The sequence below is a fragment of the Galeopterus variegatus genome, unplaced genomic scaffold (assembly GCF_000696425.1).
Source record: "Galeopterus variegatus unplaced genomic scaffold, G_variegatus-3.0.2 Scaffold1838, whole genome shotgun sequence".
Lineage (NCBI taxonomy): Eukaryota > Metazoa > Chordata > Mammalia > Dermoptera > Cynocephalidae > Galeopterus > Galeopterus variegatus.
This window is the reverse complement of record NW_007727949.1, coordinates 105276-118966: the sequence shown is the minus strand read 5'-3', so window position 1 is coordinate 118966 and position 13691 is coordinate 105276. Positions and strand designations below refer to the sequence as shown.

The 13691-nt window shown below is 36.1% G+C and overlaps 1 protein-coding gene across 3 annotated transcripts in view; it reads left to right on the top strand.

Moving 5' to 3' along the window:
* The window catches only part of C2CD5 (C2 calcium-dependent domain containing 5), a 103135-nt gene that overhangs the window by 76735 nt on the left and 12709 nt on the right, over positions 1-13691 (top strand). For 2 of the 3 annotated variants that reach the window (XM_008579226.1, XM_008579225.1), the window contains 4 exons: positions 4866-4916; positions 5800-5901; positions 7238-7428; positions 10694-10840. In XM_008579226.1, the coding sequence (XP_008577448.1) occupies positions 4866-4916; positions 5800-5901; positions 7238-7428; positions 10694-10840 (491 nt within the window). The remainder of the gene's footprint in view (positions 1-4865; positions 4917-5799; positions 5902-7237; positions 7429-10693; positions 10841-13691) is intronic. The other variant, XM_008579227.1, reaches the window with a different exon arrangement.

Genomic DNA, 13691 nt, shown 5'->3' with positions numbered 1-13691 from the left:
CCCGGGGCCTTGGTGTTATCAGCACCGCACTCTCCCGAGTGAGCCACGGGCCGGCCCTAGGAGAAAATTTTTTTATACCTACCTCGTTTTCTGCTTTCATTTTGCTTTATGCCGGGGTGATTTCCTCATGTTCAGTGTATAAGCTGTAGGCTGGCAGGAGTACTCTTCTTCATTGCATTAACTGCTGACTAATGTGGCAAGCATAGGTTAAAGTCTGGATTTCAATATAAAAGAAAACAAGTTGGTTTATACCCACAATGCATTGTTCTCCATAATTACATGTCCACATCGGGAGTTCTTCATCTTTTATTTTTACTTAATCTATATCTTTATTTTTCTAAGAGTTACCTTTTATAAGTAAAGGGAGGGAAATGTGTGAGAAACTCACCCAAGAAATGGGAAAGAAGGAAGGAAGGAAGGAAGGAAGGAAAGAAAGAGATTATGAAGACATAGGGATAAAGAATCTTTACCTCTCTAGCTTCTTCAAGGCAGCTTGAAGACAGTGAAGTCTGGAATTAGAGGAAGGAAGAGTGAGAAGCAAATAAAAATTGAATTGGGTTACTGACAGAAAACAGAGGTTATTTGGAAGGGAAGATCCAAAGGATTAGAGTAAGAAAAGGAGTGGATATCTGGAAACAGAAACAGGAAAATGAAAGAAGGGGACTGAAGAAGAATGATACATGGTTTAGGATGTTCTGCACCTCTAGGTGCAGAACTTAAATGACCCAAGTAAAGAAGTTAATTGTCTTTGTCATCTAATGTATGTAATACCTATGTGTTGTAGTTGATTTTTTCCCTTGTGAGCTATCCAAATCCAAGCTATTTCTATCTTTCTTTATGCTTTAATAATTTATAAGTATAATCAAATTTCATTATTAATCCATCAGTATTTGAATACCATTATGGATAAAGTTTATACTGAATGTTTAGACATATCCTTTGTCTTAGTCATTAAGCCAGATTTTATATTTATAGGGCATTGCTAATCAATGCATTATTGATTGATGGAAATGCCTAAAGGAACATAAAACCCAATTTTTGATCATAAAATAACCTAAAACTGAGAATGTTTAAATAGAAAAATAAAGCATAAATTTTAATGACTCCAGATCGCATGTATTTTAATCTGCCAGAGAATCTTTTCAGAATTTATAGGAATGTTTTCAGATTTAGTTATTTTTCAAGATGTCCAGATAAGATTGTCTCATATTTTTTAATTATTCAGAGCAAAGATGATCTGTAAATTCTAATAATGTAAAGTGAATTGTTAGTTAAAAAGAGTTAGTGGTCAGTGTTGAATTTTTTTACAGCTGTCTTAGGTCAGTTTTTTGCTGCTATAATAATAGCTGAGACTGGGTAATTTATAAAAAACAGAAAGTTACTGCTTTACAGTTCTGGAGGCTTGGGAAGTCCAATATCAAGGTATTGGCATCTGGCAAGGGCCTTCTTGCTATGTTATCACATGGTAGAAGGGCAAAAAGAGAGAGCAAGAGGGGATCAAACTCACCCTTTTATAATGGCACCAATCCTACCCATGAGGGTGGAGCCCTCATGGCCTATCACCTCTTAAAGGTCCCACCTCTTAATACCATTACAATGACAATTAAATTTCAGCTTTAGTTTTAGAGGGGACAAACATTCAAGCCACAGCAATAGCTAACCAATACCTTTGTCATTTGTTATATCAAATTATTTAGGAGAATGGAGAAATTTCATAAACTTTAGAAGCATTGGAGAATGTATAATTGAGAAAAGAAGAATCCTTGCCACTTTTTTTTTTTTTTTTTCATCAATATTGCTAGTTCCCACTAAACTACTTCTCACTTGGCTTAATTTCCCTCCCCACAGTACTTGTGATATACTGGTAGCATGCACTAAGAGAAAATAAAATCTTAGTCCTATTTGCTTCCCTGAATTTCTAGGGTCATTTATTTGGGGATAACAGTTACTTAAGGTGACTTTTTTAGAAAAGCAAAATAATCTTTTTCTTGTATTAAATGGGAAGGAATTCATAAGAGAAGGGACTGCTGTGTGGCGTGATTGAGACTCTCTTTGCATCCAGAATGGGGATCTAACATAAGAAGTGTTTGTTTCAAACTCTTCCGCATTGGGATACAAATGGCACACGACTGAGCATTAACTCCTTAACAAAGCTTGAAAGACTTTTAATGAGATTTCTGCATGTGAATAATGAAATCTGGTGTCTTTTATTTATTATTGACCCAGAGATTGCATGTTCTTTAGGTTTTTGCCAGTATTACCAGTTTGCCTGTGAGCCAGGCTTTTTGACCTTCCATTTTGAAAAGACTCTTACTTGAGAAGCCAAACTGTAATCAGAAGGAGCAGAGGAACTGAGAGTCTGAGAACATTAGATATGTGAATATTCAAACCATTCTGAGGTGCCAGTGTTCACCTGCTTCCAGGACCATCTCATCTCGGGCCTTTTCTCTGAGAGAAAAAACAAGATCATGTGTTAAAAGATGCACCTGCTCTCCTTAAGAGAGACAAAAAATTTTCCCTTAACCTTTCCCTGAAGAATATCTCCAACTTATAAACTTTGTTTTTTCAGATTTTAATTCAAATGCATTCATATTTGAGAGCAGGGAATAAACATTTTGCCTCCCTTTTTCCCCTCTTCCCTACCCTTTATAATTTGGGGGTGGGGGGATGAATAAATGCACATAATGAGAAATTTGAATATGTACTATAAAAATGTTACAGTCCAAAAAAAAGATTCCTTCTCCCTTCATTTTTCTTCCCAAGAGGCAACTACTCTTAAGAGCTGATTGTTTGTCTTGGCAAAGATATTCTAGTCATCCTTTTTTTTTTTTTTTTTTTTTTTTTTTTTCCGTGTCCGGCAACGGATCGCAACCCTCAGTGTCGCCCCCGTACTGGACCGGGACTGGCAACGGGATTGCAACCCTTGGCGTTGCTCCTGCGCCTCGCTCAGCCAGTGAGCGGGAACCGGTCTGTATGTGGGATCCGAACCCTCGGGCGGGAGCACCGCCGTGCTTCCCAAGCGGCGCACTATCCAGTGCGCCACCGGGCCGGCCCTCTAGTCATCCTTTTTAAGAACACAAATATTTTACAGATCATTTTGTACCTTGTATTTTTGCACCCAGTACCTTAGAGATGGGAACAGATACTTGTGTTTAAGTAAGCTCTTTCTGTGTGTATTTTCCATGAAATCATACACAGTTGCTACTAAGGAATTCCATATTACCCAGACAATATCGAGAAATAGAAGGAAATTTAATTTTAGTAATTTTCAATTTTTTTTTAACTATTCCTCCCCAGACCTGCATTTTTAAAAATCTCACAAAATTCCTAATGCCAACTATACTTTCTATAATTGTACATCCACCAAATCTATACTGCACAAGACGTATGAGAGTCCTGGGACCCTCCTGGGATACATAAGCCTGGGATAGGCCAATTGCTTTTCCAGTTTCTGCATTGAGTTTGTTTCTGTGCTAAGCTGTCCCTAAAGACCTGGTAAGCCTCTGAATGTCAAGCCTATTCTGGGCTTCTTCCTATAGGTTCCATCTCCTCTCGGACTTCCAAAGCTCCTCAAGATTCTAAATCAGGAGGACTCTTTCTGTCTAGATCTACTGTCTGCAGGCTTGATGGTCAGGGCATGTGCATAGCTTGGTGCACTCACAGGCATCTTGTGGACCCCATGTAGTGATCCCTTTTATTCATCAGCTCTGTGCTCTGAGAGGAATGTCAACTACTGTACACTCTCCAGTATCAGCTAGTGGTCACTCACTTTATGAAAATGGTAAGGAGTCGGGGGATACTTCCATTACACCCAATTAGCAGAAACTTTCTGTGCAAATCGTATTTTTGAAAAGTTTAACTTTTATTAATTTTATTCCCCAAATATCAGTACATTAAGTAGAGATCAAAATATACAAGGGTACTTCAAAAAGTTTGTGGAAAAATAGTATGGCAAGATAGTAGGAATCCTTCCATGAACTTTTTGAAGTACCCTCGTATACTTAGTTTATAGTTAAAAAAAAAAAAACTGACCGACCCAAATTATTCTGTTTTTCATGAGTTATTTACAAATTGGCTGCACTGTTCTTTCAGCTATAAAATTCTTTGAAATAAAAATTTAAATATGCTAGTGTGACTACAGCATGAACATTAAAAATAGGGTTTTTTTAATGGTGCTGTTTAAATTTGCACAATACTTTAAATATCTGTAATAAACATATAAAATATCAGGGAAAATTCTGGATGCTGCTTTCATGAGATTACTGGAAAGGGAGTTATTCTAGTTTGGGATGCCTAGTTATTTCTGTGGAGATCAGGCAGTTTTTAGTTCCACATAGTCTGGATACCACCAGAGGGAGCTGTCTGTAGTGAAGTCGTTGAATAAAGAGGTGGGGGTGAGGAGGCTTATAGCTCTGAAGCAGCTTGTTTTATATGTGAAGCGTAGGTCATTACCTTGTCTTTCATTTTTAATCTTGCTGGCTCCTGCCCACAAACATTTTTCTTTCATGTTTCATTTAAAATACTGAATCCAACACTTTTCTCTGCTTGGTCTTCTCACATCCTGCTTTCATCCTACTAACATTTTGTTACTGTGTTTATATTTTCTTGTGACTACACAGTTTCTGAAACTTTTTGTATTCTAGTAAGCACGTAGCCTTTCTTGGCATGGTATTTATTAACTGAGCTAGTTTTCATATATCAATAGAAACTGCATTTTAAACCTAAGTGTTTCTATTTGGTTTGCTTTTGTAATGAAGCCATAAAGATTTCCTCCTATTCCTGTGGCTTGTATTAACAAACAACAAAGAAGAGATGCAGGCTTGTACGTAGCATCCAAGCTAATGTTGTTCGTATTGTCTTATTAGAACACCTGGAGAGTGCAAGTTCTAACTCAGGTATACCAGCTGCACAGAGAGGTGAGTTTGTCTAATTAAGCAAATAGTCACCAAGGGTATGAAATTCTAGTTTGGTGGTGCATAAAAGTACAGATATTGAAGAAATGCACTAGACAATGGAATAGACACCAAACTATGGCTTTATTTTAGTTAGAATGCATTTTTCTTATAATAATTAAACTAATATTTAATTTTTCAGAATTTTAATAGTTTCCCAGTTTCTAAAAATAAAATGCTAGCTCTTTAACTTTTTTTTTTTTTTTTTAGCTTAGCAGTAGTAAAAGTTATTCTTTTTTAAAAGGAGAACTTGTTAGGCTCACATCTGCTCCTTCCCCTGTATTACCAGAGGCTTTGCTGCCAAAAATCAGACAAGGAAACAATATTGGCAAAAATGCCCCTTTGGCTTTCCTGTTACTGATGATGGAAAGAAGATATTTTAATAGAAGATAAATCAACTAGTGATTTTTTTTTCATGTATTTGTCAACATTTGATTCTTATTTTTATTTTTGATTTTATGGTAAAAATCGGGAAGGGAATTATTTACAAAGTGTAGATTGTAAATTAAAGTCCTAAAATAGAAACAACTAAAATATTGTAAATTAAAAAGAATAAATAAAGTTATTTAAAGCACAGTATGTGATCCTTTCTTTGATGTTTATGTTGGACTCCACTTATGCTCTCCCTAACCAAAAATGCTCAGCCAGCTCACTGAGAACTTGGTTTTGGACAAATCAGTGTCTAAAGCTTGACTCTTTACTATCTCTCTTTATCTGACTTGAAAAGTATCGTTCTTTTTCTAAGTTATCGTTAAATTACGTCATCGGAAGGAGTGTTTTGACGAGTAAGAGACGTCATCCATATTTTTTCTTTGTTTTTTCTTTTGTTTTCTGTCTGTGTTTTCAGCAACGTCAGTTGATTACAGTTCCTTTGCAGACAGATGCAGCAGCTGGATAGAGCTCATTAAACTGAAAGCTCAGACCATAAGGCGCGGATCAATTAAGACAAGTAGGCGGATGTTTCTACCACATTATGATGATCTGAGAAGCATATCCCTGATTTCCCAGTGGTGAAGGCTAGACCTTACTACTCAGTTATAACATTGCCAATCAATCACGAATTGGAGTGTGAAAGCTGCAGAGTCTGATGGTCATTTAGGAAAAGTTAGTTGAAGGACCTTTAGATTTGTTAATTTTAACTATAGAATTGTGTTTTTAAAATTTAACTTTTTGTGAAGGTATTTTTTAAAAGTATATAAATAGATGTATCCTTTTAGATGGAAGGACATTACCAGTTCTCTTATTGAAGAGATGCCCTTCCGGGACCCAAGGTACTATTTAGCATATGGCATCTGTCAGTTTACTTGATTTGGTATCCAGAAGGCTAAAATAACGAAGAATTTTTTGAGGGAAAATGGTTAACTCTTATCTTACTGAGAGAATCAGGATCATTACTTATATATTCTTTGTACATACTTTGTGTTTTTGTAGACCTTGAGGTAAATATATTTGAGTGAAAGATTTTATATATGTAGTACATTAAAAGGGAAGGAACTCTATTTTAGAGGAAAGAACATAGGATATGGAACCAGCCAGATCTGATATTGAATCTTAGAAGTGCCGTTTTAACAGTTGTGTAGCCTTGGGCAAGTTATTAAACTTCTCTGAGCCTCAATTTCCTCATGTGTAAAATGGGGATGATGATATGTATGATGCTGGGTTGTTACAAGGATTATAAGTATAATACATATGTCTGGCTTGTAGCAGTCATTTAATAAGTGGTAGCTGTTATTCTTTGTTACTTTATAAATAATCAACTTTTAGACAGCCAAGGTCATTTGATAAGTTTTTAAAATTATGAGTTTGTTTAATCAAAATGGTTTGGAAAAGCAGTATATTACAACTAGTTAACATAAGGTTTATCTACAAGTTGACAGTGATGAAGTCATCTGAAAAAGATGGAAGAAACCATACTGGGAAATATAACAACTTTCACACTCTCCTTGTAATAATTTGTTTCTACAGCAGATAATTTTAATGCTCTGCCGCTTTTTCTTTTTCTTCACTTTATAACTGATCATTGTGTATTTAGCTACACTGCATCAACATTTTCTTTTGCAGGAATGCCATTTTTCTTCCAAAAGAATTCCATTCCAGCATTTTCTCATTTGTTTTTCTTTCTCTCTTTTTTAATTGCATGCAGTGCATGATAATTTCTTTTCTTTCATGACATGGCTTCGCCTCACAGACAGCTGAATGTTGTCACCACTTATTTGGAAACCTTAGAGAATAATCGAGTTACCAGTGTCTGTTCTTAATGTTTTCTCTTCTTTCTCCAATTTTAGCTGTGACAGTTGAAAAAGCAAGTCCAATGGCTGAAGGAAATTTCCGAAGTCGTTCTGCTCCCCCTTGTGCAAATTCCACAGTTGGGGTTGTTAAGATGACACCTCTTTCTTTCATTCCTGGAGCAAAAATTACCAAATATCTTGGGATAATTAATATGTTTTTCATCCGGGAAACCACTTCTCTTCGTGAGGTAATTTTAGAGAAGTTGTTTTATTATTTTTTTTGAATTTTCTCTGATTGAAGATTTAGTAACAAAACCAAACAAATTTCAATTATTTTGTGCCAAAATGACATATATGTGTTTTCGTGTATTTATTTATAATTTAATAACCTATCTGGATTGATTCTAAGTTAGAATTACCAAATTTCATATAGCAGCTAGTGTTATCACATGAGTTGTGTTAGGTGTAAACCCATTTATTGTTAGAAATTCTAGGTCCTTGTCACATAGTAAATAAAACAAATAAAATTATCTATGTTTGGCTAGAGGTTTAAAACAGCCCTGAAAGTACGGCTTAGTTTTCTTAGTAGTTATTTGTTTGAGATATAGTCAAATAGCTATTTTTTTTTTTTTTTTTTTTGTCTTTTTGCCGTGTCCGGCAACGGATCGCACCCCTCAGTGTTGCCCCCGTACCGGACCGGGGACCGGCAACGGGATCGCAGGCCTGGGCGTTGCTCCCGCGCCTCGCTCAGCCAGTGAGCGGGAGCCGGTCCGTATGTGGGATCCGAACCCTCGGACGGGAGCGCTGCCGCGCTTCCCAAGCGGCGCACTATCCAGTGTGCCACTGGGCCGGCCCGTCAAATAGCTATTTTTTTTTTTTTTTTTCCGTGTCCGGCAACGGATCGCACCCCTCAGTGTTGCCCCCGTACCGGACCGGGGACCGGCAACGGGATCGCAGGCCTGGGCGTTGCTCCCGCGCCTCGCTCAGCCAGTGAGCGGGAGCCGGTCCGTATGTGGGATCCGAACCCTCGGACGGGAGCGCTGCCGCGCTTCCCAAGCGGCGCACTATCCAGTGTGCCACTGGGCCGGCCCGTCAAATAGCTATTTTTAAGGGATCACATTTAGAAATAGCAGGGGGCTGTATTATAGATACATAATTTAGATCTTTTGTTTCTTCCCTCTGAAAAAGAAATGAGGCTACTCATTTTTCACTCTCTCCAACAGTGTATGAAAATGCCATTTCTTCAAATTCTCACCTCACACTAGGTATCATTAAATGTTAATTTGTTTTTTAAATTACAGTAGTTGTAATGTTTTACTTAATGTGGTTGAAGTTCAGTATCAGAGCCAGCCTATTATATTTTTGTAACACAGGAATTTAAACTCAAGAAAAAAGAAAATTATTTTTATGTTGTGTCTGATATTATGCAACAGAGCTGGTAAGCAAATTAATATTGTGAATAGGGAAATTTTTTAATTACTGAGTTATGAAATCCAATAATCTCTTTAAATTTTACTTCAGCGGCAGCTTGTATTTTTAAAAAGTGTGTTCATTATAGAGATGACTCAGTCGTACCTTTTTTCTCATTCTTTCACCAGTAATATTTCTATACTTCATTAGAAATAACAGTTTGCATATTATCTTTAATATTACGCTCATCATCCTTCACCTAGTACAATGCCTGGCATAGAGTAAGCATAATATGTTCTTGTGTAAATGAATGAATGGCTTGTGACAGGTTATTTAATTAATTAGATGGATGCTTTTAAAAGATAAGTTAGTTTATCTTAAAAAAGTAATTTTAAAAAATCATATTCTAATTAAGTTGAGAGGGAGAATAAACTATCTTAATCAAGATATTCCCCAAGTCTTTTAATAGTGAATTAAAATAGGTGACACTTCTAAGTCCACTTAAGTTTGACAAAGAAGGTTAGATGTGAGAAACTGACATATATTATGAATTAACCTGTTCTAGTTGATCTTAGTAGCACATGGGTATCGCACTATTTTGAATCATAAAATTTTATTTTCCAAGCCTTCTCTACTGCTTAAACTGCCATACTCCACTCCAAAATATTGCATTCTGGTAGATTTCTCTTCAACAGAGACTTGTAATATTAACTGTAGGGCACAATATTCCAAGTGTTATATTAATTGCCTGATGAGTTATTTTCTTACAGTCAGTTAATGTTTTAAAAATTAATCCTCTATAGCTACTCTTTCATCAGAATTTCTTGATTTTATAGGCAGGAGGAAACTGATAAAAATAAAAGAAAAGTTGTACTAAATTATGATTGACTCAGAGGCCGGCTGAAACAACTCCCTTAATTCCTTAATTACAAAAAGAGAGCTTTACAAGACTGACGCAGGATCTTCTGGCTTTTCAGGGAGTTATCTAATAACATGGTTTTCTAACTGTGTATTCAGTTTTTCCCTTTACTTCCAGTTTAAAGTTGGAAATTTCCTCCTAGACTAAATAACACCTAGTAGTATTTGTGGAAAACTTAGGTTGAAAAATATTTTAAAGCTATTGACTAGCCTTTGGTTTCTGTTTTGCTTGTTTTTGAACATGGAAAAAGTTCTCTGAACTATTGGATTTTATTCCCTAGCAAATATGTATGGAATATTATGTGTACCTATTTAAGTAGGTGTTAGCATATGAGGGTACTTCAAAGAGTTCATGGAAAGATTCATATTATCTTTTAATTCTATTCTTCCATGAACTTTTTGAAGTACCATCGTATAGTTGCCTGCAAAACAGATGCAGTCCCTGACCTGGTGGAGTTTACAGTTTGATAGAACTGGAGCATGGTAGACATTAAAAAGATAATTGTGTAACTGATGTATAATTACTAGAGATACTAAGTAGTATAAAGAAATTGGACAGAGGCTGTCAGAGAATATAAAGTGGGAACTTAACATTTGACAGGGAAGGTATCTCTGAAGAAGCTACATGTAAACTAGGACCTGAAGGACTGAGTAATAGTTGTGTTGGAAAACTGAGTGAGAAGCCTTCAGGGACAACATGTGCAGTGCCCCGAGACAGGAAAAGTTCTTGTACATTTGAGAAACTGAAGAAAAGGCAGTTGTGACGAATATGGTTCGGAGTGGATATGGGCAATAGGGAAGTTTAGTTGTTTCTGTTTACTATCAATGTATTTGAATGATGATGAACAGGATTTGATAGAGATGCTGAAGGTGGAGGTGCGATATGAATTCCTGCTCTGCCATTTACTTACTACCTATGTAATAATAGCTGGTCATGGGCAAATTACTAATTCTGTGGGTTTCAGTTTCATCATCTGTAAAGTAAGGATAGTAAATCCCTGTCCAGACATGTGTTCAGTTTGTTTATTCATTCATGTAATAACTCCCCATTATGAGGGAAATTTAAATTATCATCTGTTATATCAAGATAATTTAGGATGTTTTAATATATATTTTTTGAGATTTTGTATAATTCCTATTATATACATACATATAGAATGATTTTTCTCGTGCATTTTTATTTAGGAAGGAGGAGTTAGTGGTTTTCTCCATGCTTTCATTGCTGAAGTGTTTGCGATTGTGAGAGCTCATGTTGCTGCATTAGGAGGGAATGCTGTTGTCTCCTACATAATGAAGCAGTGTGTCTTCATGGAGAATCCAAATAAAAACCAGGTGAGATGCAGTTAACAATCTCTGACTGGAGGAACCAGTCAATTTTCTCTCATGACCTTTCACCCCAAACCCCCTCCAGAAGAGAATTGCTGTTCAGAGCTCTTTGATCTAGACACTTAAAACATATTTTAATGTATTTATTTATAACCATGGTCATACATAGTTCAGATGCTATTTTCACATCGCAAGAGACAGTTGTTATTCTTAACTGCTTTTGGAATTTCTGCTCCTGAATTACTGTTTCCACCATCTTCTTTGGGGTGTTTGGAATATAGTGATGGCTAACTGAGAAGAGCTAAAGACATCCTTTAGTTTAGAATATGATACTGCTCAGTTTTAACTATCATGCTGGTGAAGAGTGTATCATGATGGGACCAGACTGCTTGTTTATTTCTAATAATTAATATAATTCTATGAATGGGGATTAAAGGGGTGTTGTTAGGTTAAATTTTAGAATAAATTCCTTTTATCAGTTTTGAGTTAAGATAAAAATCACTTAAAATTAAATAACTATATTAATAATATGAGATATCATAAGGGCAGTGCTTCCCAACCTGCTCCTCTTGGTGCACATCAAAAATATCGTTTGTATGACACACTATGGTAAATGCGTGAAGCTGCTTGTGGCTGGTGGTAATTGTCCCTGGGTTTCTGGCCCAGGGGACTGCCCTGAGAGTAGAAGGGATTGATACCTTGGCAGATGCACAGCTTAGAAAGCTCTAAAATAGGCTAATTACACTCATCATTCAAGCAGGAGTAAGAATAGATACATGTATATAAATATGTATGTAGATATTTTGCTCCTAGTTTTATATCTAGATAATTGTGACCAAAGGCAAATCATTTTAATTCTTAGTACCCTTGTTTTTTCATTTATAAAATTATCTTATAGTGACATTGAGATGTTGTCATAAATATGTAAGCAATTTGAAAAAACATCATGGAAATTCAAAATGGTTTTAGCTTTGAAATCATGAGGTTTAACCATTTGCTTCAGAAGCGTACTTCATTTATTAAACCCTTTTAAGTTTTTCTTGATAGTTTATACATTTTTGATACTCAGCGTATAGTGTACTCATTAATAGATACTGAAGAAAAATAGTGATGTCACAAAACTAGAAGATAACTTTCTGGTCAATTTTTTCAATGGCTAAGTTTAGTTAGAGAGGGAAGGGAACCTATGATACATCCTGGGATGATTTCTGATAGATGTATACGGGGTGTATCTGGAGCTCAGTGAGATTTCTAGATTGAAGTTCTGAATTGGGGACCAGTTTATTGATAAGATTTGGAGCCATGGAGATTGTGTGGAGTGGACAAAAATGCAGGGAAAGAAAGAACCAGAAAGGAACAGTCAGAGGTGGGAGGAAAACCACCAGAGGCTGAAAATTACCTCAGTACAGATCATTTGAAAGTGGATGTAGAATGGAAACCAGAGAAAGTACATCCTTATCAGGACTATTTGCTGTAAACGATTTGATGTGATCTGGTCATAAAGAAAGAATCACATCTTGAAATTAACCTTGTTGAACTGGACACTTCTTTTATTTTATTTTTTTTAAAGACCGATAAGGGGATCTTAACCCTTGACTTGGTGGTGTCAGCACCACGTTGGGAAAGTGAGCTAACCGGCCATCCTTATATAGAGATCCAAACCTGTGGCCTTGGTGTTATCAGCACCACACTCTCCCAAGTGAGCCACGGGCCAGCCCCTGAACTGGACATTTCTTTGTAATAATTTTATTTAGTACAATTAGATTTTTCCAGTCCTGATTAAAAAGTCCTTTTTTGCTTAATTATTTTGTATTTGAGATTGAGATTGTAGTGTGGGGCTTTCCCTGGTGTTGGATTTATATGATTTATTCACTAACTTAATTAGCATTTTAAGTGCCTCAAAATCAACTCACCCAAAACAACTTATCTTTGTGTCTCAGTTTTCTCCTCTGTAACATTGGGATAAAAATTGGGGAAGTCATGAATTAATGTATGTAATGTGCTTAGTGCCTGGTAGATAGTAAGTACCATAAAAAGTTGTTACTGTTATCTTTTAAATGTTTAAAAGCCTTTAACGACTTTTTTATTTTAAATTTCTTAAAATTTTTAATTGACATGTAATAATTGTACATATTTATGGGGTGCAGTGTGATATTTCAATATAATGTATGCAGTGTGTAATGATCAAATCAGGGTAATTAAGCATATCCATCACCTAAAACATTTATGATTTCTTTGTGTTGGGAACATTAAACATTTCTCTCTTCTAGTTATTTGAAAATATACAATAAATTATTGTTAACTATAGTTAACTATATACTGTCTGCAGTGCTGTAGGACAGTAGAACTTGTTCCTCTTATACAGCTGTGATTTTGTGTCCATTAACCAACCTATACCTCTTCCCACTTCACCATAACCTGTCCCAACCTCTTAGTAACTATTATTCTACTCTCTACTTCTATGAGATTAACATTTTTAGCTTCCACGAATGAGTGAGAACATGTGGTGTCTATCTTTCTGTTCCTGACTTATTTCACTTAACATTCTTGGTGCTCAGCTATGTTGCTGTGAATGAAAGGATTTCATTCTATTTAATGGCCGAATAGTATTCCATTATGTACATATACAAGGATACTTCAAAACATTTGTTCATGGAAAAAATAGAATTAAAAGATAATACGAATCCTTCCATGAACATTTTTTTTTTTTTTGTCTTTTTCCGTGTCCGGCAACGGATCGCAACCCTCAGTGTTGCCCCCGTACCGGACCGGCGACCGGCAACGGGATTGCAACCCTCGGCGTTGCTCCCGCGCCTCGCTCAGCCAGTGAGCGGGAACCGGTCTGTACGTGGGATCC